General features: G+C 36.6%; 1 protein-coding gene across 2 annotated transcripts; it reads left to right on the top strand.

The window, feature by feature from the left end:
* Nucleotides 1-102: 102 nt before the first annotated feature.
* Nucleotides 103-12260, top strand: LOC135608148 (acyl-CoA-binding domain-containing protein 4-like). 2 transcript variants are annotated; one of them, XM_065100687.1, is made up of 17 exons: nucleotides 103-254; nucleotides 345-479; nucleotides 1161-1239; nucleotides 1313-1471; nucleotides 1575-1652; nucleotides 1849-1953; nucleotides 5667-5733; nucleotides 5841-5902; nucleotides 6262-6401; nucleotides 6698-6824; nucleotides 6933-7047; nucleotides 7551-7639; nucleotides 9312-9395; nucleotides 9493-9849; nucleotides 11168-11635; nucleotides 11723-11782; nucleotides 11865-12260. In XM_065100687.1, the coding sequence occupies exons 2-17, from the start codon at nucleotides 433-435 to the stop codon at nucleotides 11943-11945; spliced, it is 2118 nt and encodes a 705-aa protein (XP_064956759.1). In that variant the 5' UTR covers nucleotides 103-254; nucleotides 345-432; the 3' UTR covers nucleotides 11946-12260. The 2 variants fall into 2 exon arrangements, with proteins under 2 accessions (XP_064956759.1, XP_064956760.1); XM_065100688.1 differs by lacking the exons at nucleotides 103-254; nucleotides 345-479; nucleotides 1161-1239 and having other exon boundaries at nucleotides 1344-1478.
* The last annotated feature ends 1941 nt before the right edge of the window (nucleotides 12261-14201 follow it).

A 14201-nucleotide genomic window follows, 5' to 3' on the forward strand; every position in this document is an offset into this window, starting at 1 on the left:
GCTGCCAAAAAGAAAGGGAAAGAAAAGAATTAACAAAAATGGCGTTTCACTATGCCGTTTCTGTTTGGCGTTTCCTGAGTGACCTCAGCAGAGCTTTAGATAGAACCCCGTCCGCTGCTGCTCCTCGCTCCGGGGAATCCACAGTAACGGTGATTTCGAATTCCGAAGACAGCAGTCGGCGGAAGAAGAATAAGAGCGTTAACGGAGTTGATTTCTGCGCCACCTACTCCTCTTCTCTCCTAAAGCCCTCGTAGGTCAGTCACTTCCCCTCTTCCGGCCACTCCATTTCTTCTCTCGCTCGCCTCCCCTGGCTTCCGTTCTTCATAACGGTATCATCTTTGCAGGGCTTCTCCGCAGTGGCATTGCCCTTTCCTGAGTCTGCAGGCCCGACGCCTCTCTTAGATTCCTTCGTTTCTGGAACCGGCGCACCCAATGCCAAAAATTTTCGGGTTCTCCCGCCGCCGGACGAAACTAGGGAGGTAATCCTCGACGCATCTCAACATTTCTAGAGCTCGTCGGCTCAAGAACCCTAATTGTGGACCCTCTGATCGGATTAGATGCGTTTTCTAGAAGAACTTTCTTGAAATAATCAAACCAATTTTCCTAATTTGAATCTAGGCGATAGTTTGCGTAGCTTATTAATCTTTTAGAGGATATTTATGTCAATTAGAGTTAAGATGAGGAAGAAAGCGACCTTTATCGTCCGATCGGTTCTCTCTTTTCGCCATCCTCACCTCTCGCCTCTACCTCCTCGTCTCTCCACCACCTTTCACTTTCCACCCATCCTCTCCCTCTCGCATATTTTGGCATCTTCTATTCGTCTCTCTTCCGTTGATAATCTCCTCTTCCTTGTTCACTATTGTTCCTAAGGCCATCTTCTCATTGCTACTTATTTTATCATTTTATTAACGTACGTTTTACTTCAGGTCCATTTGGTTCGTCGTTTGAAGTAAATACTTGTAACAACGAGTCGATTTTTGTATGATTGTACTATATAGATGTTGTCCGTATACAATGAAGATTTGTGGGTGGGACCTTGATTCCTTTGGTTGCTTCTTGATGGGAGTTCAAGTTTTAAGTGTTCGGATAGATAAAAATCCAATCCTGATAAATGTTTAACTATTGTGGCGTTGGCAATTTTATGGAGCTTTGTTGTGTAGGTTGAAGGTACATCTCGCTGACCCTGTGCAGGGGACTAGGAGTCCCATCCGACCATCCAAGCGGCACAGCCAGTCCAACGTAAGCCTTTGCTGGTGATCCATCTGGGTTCTAGCTAGAGGTAATTGAAATTGAGATGTTGCATTTTCTGCAGGAAGAGAATGAGGTGCTGCCATCATCAAGTGGTCGTTCTGATGACCATAATTGCCATTGCTCTTCCCGCACATTTGATCTGCATAAGTGCAGTGTGGATAGTTCAGAGAACTGGAAAGTGTTGCCAACCTATGGGAACAAACCCACTCCTCGTTTCCATGTAATTGGTAGTCCAGACTTGCTAACTTATTGTCGATGCATGCTTCACCCTAGGTCATGTTCATAAAGTGGAAAGGAATAATATCTTTTGTTTTGGTGTATAGCATGCAGCTGCAATTGTTGGAAGCAAAATGGTGGTTGTTGGTGGTGACTCCAGCCATGGTGTATTGGATGACACTCTGGTAAATGACTCTAATATGATATTGCAACTTTTGACTCTGCAATATACTGTCTTTCTTGTATTGAACACTTTCATTTAGATCCCAAATGGCTTTCTTATTATATTATGTTTTGTGAGTAAGATGTCTAGTATGAATAACCTAAAAGGGTCACAGAACTTCTACTTTTGTTGATTTAACCATTTTTTTTGTGCTTCAGATACTTAGTTTAGACACACTTACTTGGGCCACTGCCACCTCTAATGTTTACTCATCTCCTGGTGGGGTTTCGTTGAAAATCCCTGCATGCAGAGGTCACGCCCTGGTACAATTTTAGTATTCCAACTTTACAAGCCTTTATATTGCTTTATATTACAACCATTTTTGGTGATGGTTTCTGGTGCTTCTCATAGGACTTCTTATGCATTACAATACGGATTTCATGTGGCAGTGATTTGTATGTAGCAAGTTCGTTTATTAGGTACCTATTATTAAAACAACTTACATTAGGCACTCATATTTTTTTGGATCCTAAATTTGTAGCAAGATTTTTCAATTAGGTTCACTGTCTTTAGTTTTTATTTGTTAGGTCGTGCATTGAATTTAGGATTTGCATTTACATGATATTGCATGTAACCCTGAGTTACCTTGAATTGTGATATATTCTGACCAAGGATGAGTATTAACACATTATTATCATTATGCCATTCGATGGTGCTACTTTTGGAGACAGAAATTGATTTCACCTGCTTATCATGAACCCATTACCAGATGCTACCGATCCAACCCTTTTAGGCCTACGGAGTTCTGCACATTCAAGGAATCAACTAGGATTTGGTTCAACTTTACTGAATCATTTACGCTAGTTTGCGATAATCAACAATTTCACTTGCAAATACTTCTTCACTCTGGCACTACATCTGTTATGCAAATGAACATCAATTTTTGATAAGATTAAGCAGCTGAGTCAAGTTATTCTTTGTCATGTGTGTATGCAGTTTTGCAATCTTTTAGAATTTGGTACACCTATCTCTTTTGTTGTTCTTTTTCATTTCTATATCGTTCATAATGTACCTTCTACAGTTATGTGGCTTTATTGGGTTCTTGACATTGTTACATGATGGAATCAGTGTGCTAACTGACAGAAGATTCTTTTATACTTCTCCGGTGCTTCACATTTCAACTCGTTGCCTTAGTGACTAATAATTTGGTTGCATCTACATCTATACTTAAGGGCATGGTTTCCTATACTTATTTAGTTATTTTGTTATTTGGTTACATCTACATCTATACTTATTTAGTTATTTTGTTGTTCTTACATGTGTTCACTTTGACTATTTAAGATTACTACATATAAGCCTTTAAGGGTTAATTGAACATGGGAGGAGGTTTGATTGAGCTAAGAATTTATTCTTAAACTTAGGCTAACTACTGTTTAGTATTCTTGAATCACAGTTATTGTTCGAACAAAGCTTTAAAATAATTCTGAAGCCAAGCTTGTTCATGCTTTAGCATGCCTTATTTGTTACACAAACAAATATGAAATGAGCCAATTTATAGCTGAAAACAAGCTTTTTATTTGTTGCACATCTAATAATCTGTCAGTATAATAACAACTATGATGCTAATCCTGACTCTCAGTTCTTCTCATGGCTTTTACTGGCCTTATTTCTGGCATTTTTACTCCACCTAGTTTCTTGGTATTAAATTTTAGCCTTAGGAACAATAGGTAGTAAGAACTAGGCCCTAGTTTCCTATTTCAGGTGAAGTCTTCTAAGTATCAGCAGATCCCACTCCATAATACCTGATCCGAATTGGGATCAACTAGAATTGATTCAGAACCACGATGATTTCGACAAAACCCAACAAACAGAGTGGGAATATATAAAAGAGAAAAACGAGGGAGGATGGAGAAAGGTCTATCTAACGTGATAATGGATGACTCTGCCAACAGATGTCATGTCAACTATTTTAGCATATGATTGGCCTAGGGATGTAGGAGGTATGGGAGACTGACAATGTTGGAGGAATTTTATCTCTTTAAACATTGTAAGGTTACTTAAATGTCGAGGGCAATTCCCTTAGGAGTTATTGAGACTTGGGTAAGAATTTTCTTGAAGAATCAATTGGCATTATTTATTGTGAATACATGTTCTTTAATTAACTTATAGGCTTATTGACTAGTCAGAGCCAACAAGCACGCTTTAAGTTGTTTAAAATTTGTTTATTCTTTACTTAATTTCACATGCCATTTTATTGATTCTGTATGTTATCCTTTATCTGTATCAAGGTTCAATATACCCATCAATCAGGCTGATGACCAATCAACTCATGGACCAACTCTTTTCAAACGGTCTAGTCTGGTTCATTCTTTTGTTTCTACTTAGGGTTAAACAACATTGTGATTCCATTCTTGCCTCTCTCTCAGTCTCTGTTGTGATGCCTGCCTCCCTCATGCCACTTGCAACCTGCCCACAACCTTTTCCATTTGCTTGCTCGCTGGCAGCTTTTGTTGACTCATCCGCCCTATTCTTTTATTTCATAAGTTAGGAATTTGGTTTGTTTTGGCTTTTATTTTATCTTCTAGTGATTACTTTCATCATTCTTTCATTTTTATTATATATTTACTTATTTCTGGTGGATTCTCCAATCTGGATCATCTGATCCCAATTCTTTTATAAGTAGCTGATCCCAGTCCTTGATGATCTTTCAAGTCTTGATTATCATTGAAAAGGGTGGATGTGAGTGGCTGTCACGAGTGTGATGATGATGCATAAATTGGTAGAGCCCCATAATACCTTCATCCCTGATATAGAAACATGCCAAAGAGAGGGAAGACCTGGGCTCTCTCTTTCCTGGAATCATGTCCCTTGTTGATGCTGTCAAACTCTATTATTACCCATTGCATTCCACTTGTCTCAACTGCACCATTATTTCTGCAATCATCACTTTTCAAGTTCTCGTTGTCATCCTCCCTTTTAAAGTTTGTTAACTTCAAGTTGATGAACCCTTTGTCATTGCTGCCATGTCAGGTCACTTGACCCAGACACCCCTCCAGTCGTTGCATGAACCACTTTGTTCTCTTGTACACAGATCAATTGCTCTCCAGCATCCTCACGCATCTCTCTGAGCTACCCTCCATTTATGCACTGACTGCTGTCACCTTTAAGGTTGTTGCTTTCCTTTATGGCAGTTGAATCAACTTGGCCATTAAGTTCACGATGATTGATTTCATATATATATATGTGTGTGTGTGTGTGTGTGTGATTTTTGATTTTGATACGGGACTCAACCGCTCATGATGATTGATTTCATATATATATATATGTATGTATATGTGTATATATATATATATATACATATATATACATATACATATATACAAACATATATATATATATATATACATACATATATATATATATACATACATATATATATATATATATACATACATACATACATATATATATAGAATGTTATTCCTTATTCTATCCTTTAGCACTACTTTGTGAATAACATAGTATTTCTTTATGTAAAAGGCAAATAACATGACAACAAATACACATTTCTTTATCACCTTCAAAAGATTTTGGTTGGTGATCAAGTATTTGATCTACATAACTTCCTATGTGGGGATTTTCCCCTTATTTATTCTTTAAACACATCAAAACTAGTACATTTTTTTTTAGGTTACAAATTACAAACCTATATAAATGGCATAACAACATCCCTGCTGTTTTTAATTTCTTCCATCCTTTTCCAGACATTCTAAGTTAAACTTAAATTTTATAGTGGCAGATAACTTATCTTTTTGTGTATAATATTACCTGTTGAACTATGTTTTATCGGTTGCATACTTGTGATAGCTAATGATGTTTATCGTTCTGTGAGTAAGTGATCTTTGTGCAAACTATGCTTCCTACTGCTGTAACTGATAATAATAATCCAATCAATGTAATAATTAATATCTTTGTATCAATTATGGAGTAATGCTAATTTTCTTAAGAGGATAAAAAAATCTTTTCGCTCATGTAGGTCTCATGGGGAAAATCTGCTCTCCTTGTTGGGGGGAAAACTGAACCTCCGAGTGACAAGTTGTCAGGTTGTTGTTTCTTTTTATTTTGATTTCTTGATTATAATAACATAATACATTTTTACTGCACCTCAAGGCAAGCAGATAATTAGTATTTTGTATTCAATTTCTTTCAGTGTGGTCTTTCAATGTAGAAACAGAGTGCTGGTCGCACATAGAGGCAAAGGGAAACATTCCGGTAATTTATACATGAACATTTCATCTGATTCAGTTGGATTGCGTTCTCCTTTTAAACTTCATATGATTGCTGTTTTCTTTACTTTTCTAATTCAAGAGCATGCCCTTTATGCCTACAATTACTATCTGCCTCTGTGGAGAAGGATTATCAAATCCTATTATTTAATTATATCATCATATGTCTCTCCACAAGTAAATATTATTTATTCAAACAAAATGTTCAAAATATTCTACTTTCTATCTTGTTCTTTATCTTATCTGGATAGTGGTTCTAGTAGGCAGTCATGGGTAATGCATGAAGCATGATTTTCTGTTGCATGGTGTAAAATTGCATGAATATAACTTCTTGTAGGATTTCAGGTTGCTCGTAGTGGCCATACCGTACTCAGAGCAGGCACTGTCTTAATCCTTTTTGGGGGCGAGGATGTGAAAGGAAGAAAACTAAACGATCTTTTTATGTTTGATTTAAAGTCTTTATCTTGGCTTCCTTTACATTATAAGTAAGTATAATTTCTCTTCATGTTTCTCTTTCCATTTGGAAGGTTCTTGATATAGGATCAAACATGGTTATAAAATAACATGACGTTAAAGTTAGAATTTGATAGGCATCAGCAAGAAATTGGTCCTTGTTTTCTAAGGAGTTTATTTGCTTAAAATTTATGCTACCCCAACTTAAACTCTAGAAAATTATGTTTCTCTTGAAGATTACATAGAATTTGCTGACATGTTTCCCTTTAAGATCACATGGGCTGTGTGCCTGTTGATGCATCTGGGTGCTAACAATACACAGTTGCAGGGGGACAGGACCTTCTGCAAGATCAAATCATGTAGCTGCCCTTCATGAGGATAAGTTGCTCTTTGTATTTGGAGGACAATCAAAGTCTAGGATTCTCAATGATCTCTATTCTCTAGATTTTGAAACAGTATGTCTGGTTTATTTTTAGCCTTGTCAATGCTTATTTGAAAAATTTTCATGTGAATGATAGTAGCTTAGTTGGATATTACCTACCAATGTGCTTTCTACTGGTCAGATGATATGGTCAAGAATAAAGGTCCGTGGTCATCACCCTTCACCTCGAGCAGGTTCTTGTGGTGCTCTATGTGGAACTAAATGGTATATCACAGGGGGTGGAAGCAAGAGAAAAAGTATGCATCTTCTACTGCATAGAGTATGCTCTGGTGGATTCATCATTTAATTGCGGATTGCTGATTGACATACCATATTTATGTTTTTGCTAAGATATAATAGCCACTATAAACAATGTCTATATCTTGCTTGATTGCTAGTTTCTTTCTTTACTTAAGTCAAGACTATCAAGTATAATTTGTCATTCACAGGTTATAATTGTAATCATATTGTTTGTTCTTTTGAGGAAGTATTATTGCAAAATTTAATATTTGATTGGCTCTACCATTTTATGGCATTATATGCTCCTAGTGATCTCCATGGGTATGCCAAGCAAGAATCGAATTGATTCTCACAGGAGACTCTATCCTTATCAAAATTCTGAATTTTCTTAGTTGAATAGAGAAAGCCTTACAGCCTCTATTGGCATTTGTTCCATTTTTATTTTTTAATGGACCCTTAGAGTCAACAGTTTTTGCTAGATATTTCATCTTCCTTCTAACTTATCAAGTTCTCTTTGCAGGACATGCTGAAACCCTGGTCTTTGATGTTCTAAAATTAGAGTGGTCCGCATCTGTTGTGTCGCCCACTGTTTCTATTACCACCAATAGAGTAAGTTGCATTAGTGTTAATCTCATTGCATTTGCTATGGACATGTGGGGTTGCATGCTGTCATGTTATTTTCACAATTATGAGCTGTATAATAAGTTCTTTGCCATTGGCGGAAGTTAATTACTTGAACCTATTGAACTGATCATATTTCCTGACCCCTTCGAAAATGTACAACTGATGCTACTCAATGACAGTAGTTTTGACATTCAAGTCATTTACAATGAGATCATTTTATACCTGAACATAATGACTTGAAATAGCATTTTTGTTTGTCTAGTCTCAAGAATATCGGGTACCATATTATAAAATGTTGTTTGAGGTAGGTGGAACTTGAATAATTGGTGGGTGATTTTGAGCTTATGTCAAGCAAAATTCTCTGAAGGTGAATCTAACACAATGAGTTTTAATCTGGTTTATTGTGACAGTTTTATTTAAATTGGTTTTCACTGAATATATCACTGGAACTGTAAAGTAATTTATATGTCCTTTCCCATCACCAGGTCAGAATGGACAGTCATACTTGTTATATATTCTAGATGTCACATGAAAGGAGGTGACCAAAGATGCTCAAGATTGTTGACAAGATTGGTCAAGGGTGAAATTAATGCGTTCTTTTGTTGCTATTACAACATGTAAACAAGATAAATCAGATCTGACTATCTAGTGATTAGACTTACGAGTCCACAAGAATTCTTTGTTTGTTATATGACTTGAAGAGGGTCAATGAAGGAGTTGTGGCCTCATCTTATGACATTGATCAAAGAGAGTGCTGTAAGAGAGATCCAAGTAAAAAAATCCACCCTTCCTAGTTTTTTAAAGGAAATGACACATAAAATGAGAACACTAGATTTCCTACCATGGATTCATGAATCCAGTGGTGCCCTCTTCTTTGCCCTCCTGTCTTGTCTTGTTTCTTCTCTTCTTTTCTCTCTGTAACCAACAATTGTCATTGCCGCTGCCTTCCACTTTCTCTTCCTTCCCTCCTCCCTCTTCCATCCCTCTTCTCTCCTTGCATTACTGCCTTCACTTCCCTGATTTTGTTTTAATGGTTACCTTTATATCTAATTTTATTTTCATAATTCTGTAAAGTTAATGTCTTGCTCCTCTCAGGGGAGTGCATAACTTCTTAGGCAATAAGGGACCTGGGTGCCTTATAACACTGGTTGCTTTTGACAACATTACAATTTAGCAAACTTTGTTTAAACCCAGGTGTTCAATTAGGATCTTTGGAAAAAGGAAGTCAGCTAAGTTTTCTTTTTTGGGAGAGTTCTGTTAGTCCTGTCTTGCCTGTGTGGATGAAATGAGCCTGGACCTTGTGTCCACTTTGTCCTTTTGGTTCACAACAGGTGGACTTAATTTAACACCACACAACCTCAGTTTGGCGCCATCAAGCTACTTTACCCAAATTTGTGTTCATCATCTTGGTATGCATGTAGTAAGTATTAAATATCAGATGTTGTGGAGGCACATCCTATGGTTTATCATAAAACCATCAACTGGTTGTGAACATCATTTTCTAAAATAATAGGCACTAGAACTTTTTTGGTTGGCAAATTGCAAAAATGTGTGAGAAGTAGCTAATATTTTCATGAAGTGTTTGCATTTAGCAAAGTTAAATCTGCGATACTTGCCAGTGGTGTAAGAAGAACTTGTGATAACTGTTGCCATGCAGGGCTTTAGCTTGCTTCCCGTTCATCACAAAGACAAATCATTTCTCTTAGCTTTTGGAGGATACAAGAAAGAGTCATCAAATCAGGTTTGAATTAAACAATCATGGTTAATATGTGTGATCTACTCATTTGTGTTCTCTTTTTGTATATTTGTATATATATTTATATCAATCTGGGTTACAGGTTGAAATATTATTCTTGGTTACTAATAAATGCTCAATGAGCTGGCGATCTGCCCCAGAAACAGAATTATTACCATATGAAGAATGTGCTGCGAATATCAGGGAGCTTGGTGCCCACCTAAAGGCAGTTTCTTCCCCAGCTTCTGTCAATCCTGTTGCTAGGCATAGTCTAGCATCTGCACTAGAGCAGCAAATATCTGGTAGAAAATCCATTTCTGATGATCCTTCAGTATCCAATCTTTGCAAGCAATGTCATCAAGATCAAGATTATGGTTTAGCTGCTAAATCCCAAAAACCTCTGGAGGATGAAAAATATGAAACTGATGACCAGTTAGTGCTTCATAATACTTCATCACAGGTGAATACAAAGAACACAAATACATTGTTCTGTGTACACATTAGTTGCATTTTGCCTTTCTCATGATTGCGCTTGAAGGTAACTGTTTTCCCTCTTCTCGTGGGAGAAAAGTGCTTTCCTGTATCATCTAGTATTAACAGAGTCTTCCAGATGAGTCCTAACCAATTTAGCTGGTTATTTTTGGGAAGCACTTCAGGCAACCAATGAGCTGGTCAATCGGCTTCTCCATAAGTGTTCCCATGTTGGGCTTGTATGTTGATCGTGGAGTTTACCAAAGTGCAACTCTCTAGTAAATCAGCCTTAAATTTTCTCCTAGTGGCCACTGCAGAGTGTTTTAAGGGTTCTCAGTTGGTGAGCTGGTCAATCGGCTTCTCCAAAAGTGTTCCCATGGTGGGCTTGTATGTTGATCGTGGAGTTTACCAAAGTGCAACTCTCTAGTAAATCAGCCTTAAATTTTCTCCTAGTGGCCACTGCAGAGTGTTTTAAGGGTTCTCAGTTGTGTGATATAATAATACTCATGAAGGTAACAAAAATCAGAGTTTGGTTGTGAGATAACTGAAACACAAGTAAATTAGATGGTATATTTGGGATTCAACTCTAAGTCCTTGAACAAGTGCATAAAAAGATCTCTTTCTGCAACTTGAAAGTTAAAACACTACAATAGGCAGAAGTTATTATACAGCTGATTCTCGTTCTCTGGTAGTTATTTGGAGCCTTTATTCCCTTGATTGCAAATGATGCTGTCCGTAGGACTACTTTAAATTTCATTTAGTATGAGTTAGAATCCAAATAAGTAATACTTGAATCTAGCAGATTTTGTTATGCATGTTTGTATTTGTCACACATAAGATTTACATAACTAGTATCATTTGGATGAGTTAAAAATTAGTTACTACTGAAGGTACAATTCGTTTTACTTATGACATTTAATTTAGAAGCAAGAGTAGCTTCGATTCTGAGAAAGCAACAGTATATGATTGCTGCTTAAGAGCTGTTTTTTTACTCATGCAAAGGCCTAAAAACCATTGGAAGTTTATACTAGCCTCTTATAATACAAAGACAATTTTCTGGCTATTTGGATCGCTTGTACAAGTGATATCTTTTTCCTGTATTCCTGATGCTCTTTCTTTTGCAGTGTTTTTGTTTTTTTACATTCAGTATATTGCATCATAAAGCAATATGCTTCTGAACTCTCACTTTGAACATATTTTGAAATTTGCATTTATTTAGTATACTCTCGTTCTCATGAATGAGAATGAGAATCTAATTCTCCTCTTCGATTTGATTTTGGCAAAGCATTTTTTTGTACATTTGGCAGAGGAGCAAAAGGCAAGAAGCTGAAATAAAGATGGACATTGCTGGAATTTTAGCTAGCACAGAAGAAATGCATGCTGAATCAGAAGGTTCAAATGTGGACCGTGTTCTACCTATTGAGACAGATGGAAGATCAGTTTTGACAAATCCTTCCAACATATATCAACTATATGAAACTAAAATAGCAAGCTTGACTAGGAAGAATGTCCTACTCGAAGAACAGTTGAAAGCTGCTTTGACATGCCGAGAGGCTGCTGAGAAGAACTTATCTTCTGCCGTCAAGAGTAAGCAAGAGGTAGAGACAAAACTAGCTGACACTGTCAAGGAAGTTGAGCTGCTGAAGGAGAAGCTGGCTGGTGTAGAGCTAGCTCAAGAAGAGGCTAATAGTCTCTCAAATATTGTCCATTCCCACAACGTGAGGCTTGAGCATGATGTAGCATTTTTAAAAGCGATCCTGGATGACACACAAAAGGCAAGACAAATTTTATTCGTGCAGTTTGTGCCCAATTCTTCATGCCTTAATAGATTATGCTGGACCAAATATCTCTTTTGTCTGCAGGAGCTATACTCAACGCGTGGAGTTTTAGCCGGCGAAAGGGCAAGAGCATTTCAACTTCAGGTAAAACTATGGATTCGATCGGACTTTACTAGTTCGTCATAAACCTCCATGCTGACCCGAATCATTCAACATTATTTTGCAGGTGGAGGTGTTTCATCTCAAGCAAAGATTGCAGTCCTTGGAGAACAGGGCCCCAACACCCAGGAAACCTATCCAAATGTAGGGTATGATGTTCTCAATTGTTTCAGAGTGTGAAATCATTTGTGGTATTTTGGTTAGCCATATATTTTGCAGTTGCAATGATGTTCTCAAGCAAAGAATGCAGTCCTTCGAGAACAGGGCCCCCACGTCCACAGAACCTATCCAAATGTAGGGTATGATGTCGTCGATCGTTTCTGAGTGCAAAATCATTTGTGGTATTTTGGAATTTGGATAGCCATTTATTTTGCAGTTCCTAAGATTATGTTTTTGTATATACAGAGAACTCGTAATAACCCCTTGGGTACACTAAGCTTAATTATGACAGTGCAGTGTAATATCTTGCTGGTTTGACAAACCATTAAGCATGTCATTGGGTTATCAAATTTCGAGTTTTTATCAGGTTGGTTGGAATCAGACAAGTCCTGATAGATATTAGATCTATGCCTGAATTTATAGTATCTGTAGGTATCTGTTTGGATATTGGATTCTAAAATTCAGATTGTGGGTTTAAGACCTGTTACAAGTATTATGATGCTTCAAACTTTGTATCCAATTATTAAGGTGATTAAAGTTTTATTTTTGAAATATAAAAGTTTTGAGCTTGAGAATATAATGGTAGTGTGGTGGGTGACTTAAATTTTGGATGAGTAAGGCTGTGTGTGCATTGGTGCTCCAATGGGTCTGGTGCACTCGGGTTTTTCCTTTTTTAATATCCTTTATTCTGAATATAATGATTCAAAAAGATGGTAGCAAGTTGGATTTATTTTGGTGGTATTTAGGATATCCATTTAAATGGGATTGGGATACTCTTTACTCAGGTAGATAGTTTGAGTCATTAGATTTGAGTGTCAATCCCGTGGTGGTGGGAGGATCCATCCTTTTGAGATTTGAAAGGGATTTGAGTATTTAAATCATTAGTTAGACTTGTAATCATAAAATATAACTTGCTCAAGATGATTTGAGTAACAATGATGGTTAGTTGGATTTGGGAATCTCTTTATTTCCCCCATAAGATAGTCTTATTCTTCTAATAACGAAAATTAAATTGTTATAGTTTTATTCACGTAATAACGAAAATTGAATTATTCTCCTATAAGATTCCTTGGCTCGCTTGAAATATCAGTCCTATCTATCATAAAAAAATTACCTACGAGGATAACTTTATTTATTTCTAACAATGATGATTGGTTGGATTTGGGAAAAAGAATGCATTGCTTAAGATATGTATATTTTTTTTGATAACTAAAATAAAGTTGCTTGTCGTATACGAAACTACTCATCAGAAACCATTTTCAAAAGTGTTTTCTCTTTTGTTCTATAGGAACTATTCATCATCGATACTCATTTTCTTGCTTGAAAAAGAAATCTTTCCTCTCATAAAAAATAATTAAAATGATAAATTTATTTATTTTAAATAACAATAATCAATATTATTTTGGAATTCAAAAAAAATATTTAAGCTGATTTTATTTTTCTAACAGTGAATTTATTTTTTTCTTATAAAAGATAAGTGATGTTGCCGTTTAAGATTTTATGATAAACTATCAAAGCATTTATCAACTAAATTAGTTTACATCTTTATATCTATATCGTATATGAATACGGTTTCAAAAAAATTTCTACGATCATTTTGCATGAAACTTGTCAACTTGATTTTACTAATGAAAATATGAAAACAATGAGTAAAAATAATAATTTTAATATTTTTGTTGGATGTGACAAACGATGGTGCCGCTGGGGGCGAGTGGTTGCAATAGATGAGGAGCGCTTTGCATTTACAACGATGTTGCTTGGCAATTGTGTCATTGCCGACAGAAATGTAGACTGGTGCTGCTCTACATTGTGCACTACTCTGCATTTATGTTGACGTCGATACAATTGACGTGTAGCAAAAGGGATGCTAATTGCGTCGGTGTCAACATAATTGTCGAGTGACGAAACGATCGCTCGACATCTCCATCAATGCCGACATATAGTAGAGCGACGTTGTTTTGCATTCATGTCAACGCCGACAGATGCAAAGACAACGAAAGGACCACTTTAACATGTGCAACGATGCTAATGCAGATGCAGACCTCAAGCGATAAAAGGACTGCTCGACATCTACATCAATAACCCTTTTGCTGCTGAACAACATTAACGTCAACGCAATTGTTGAGTGATACTGCTCTGCATTTATGTTGGTGTCGATACAAATGCCAAGTGGCCATTTTGTCGTTTGGCAATTGTATTGATGCCGATGCAGATGTAGAACGAATTACTTGACAACTGTATTAAC

Source organism: Musa acuminata, chromosome BXJ2-3, assembly GCF_036884655.1.
Source record: "Musa acuminata AAA Group cultivar baxijiao chromosome BXJ2-3, Cavendish_Baxijiao_AAA, whole genome shotgun sequence".
Classification (NCBI taxonomy): domain Eukaryota; kingdom Viridiplantae; phylum Streptophyta; class Magnoliopsida; order Zingiberales; family Musaceae; genus Musa; species Musa acuminata.

What these genes read in the sequence shown, in the direction of transcription:
- LOC135608148 (XM_065100687.1), top strand. Translation starts at nt 433, where the DNA reads ATGCCAAAAATTTTCGGGTTCTCCCGCCGCCGGACGAAACTAGGGAG. An exon ending in TTTCTATTACCACCAATAGA is followed by an intron (nt 7,640 to 9,311) that starts GTAAGTTGCATT and finishes GTTGCCATGCAG; the next exon opens with GGCTTTAGCTTGCTTCCCGT. An exon ending in TCCTGGATGACACACAAAAG is followed by an intron (nt 11,636 to 11,722) that starts GCAAGACAAATT and finishes TTTTGTCTGCAG; the next exon opens with GAGCTATACTCAACGCGTGG.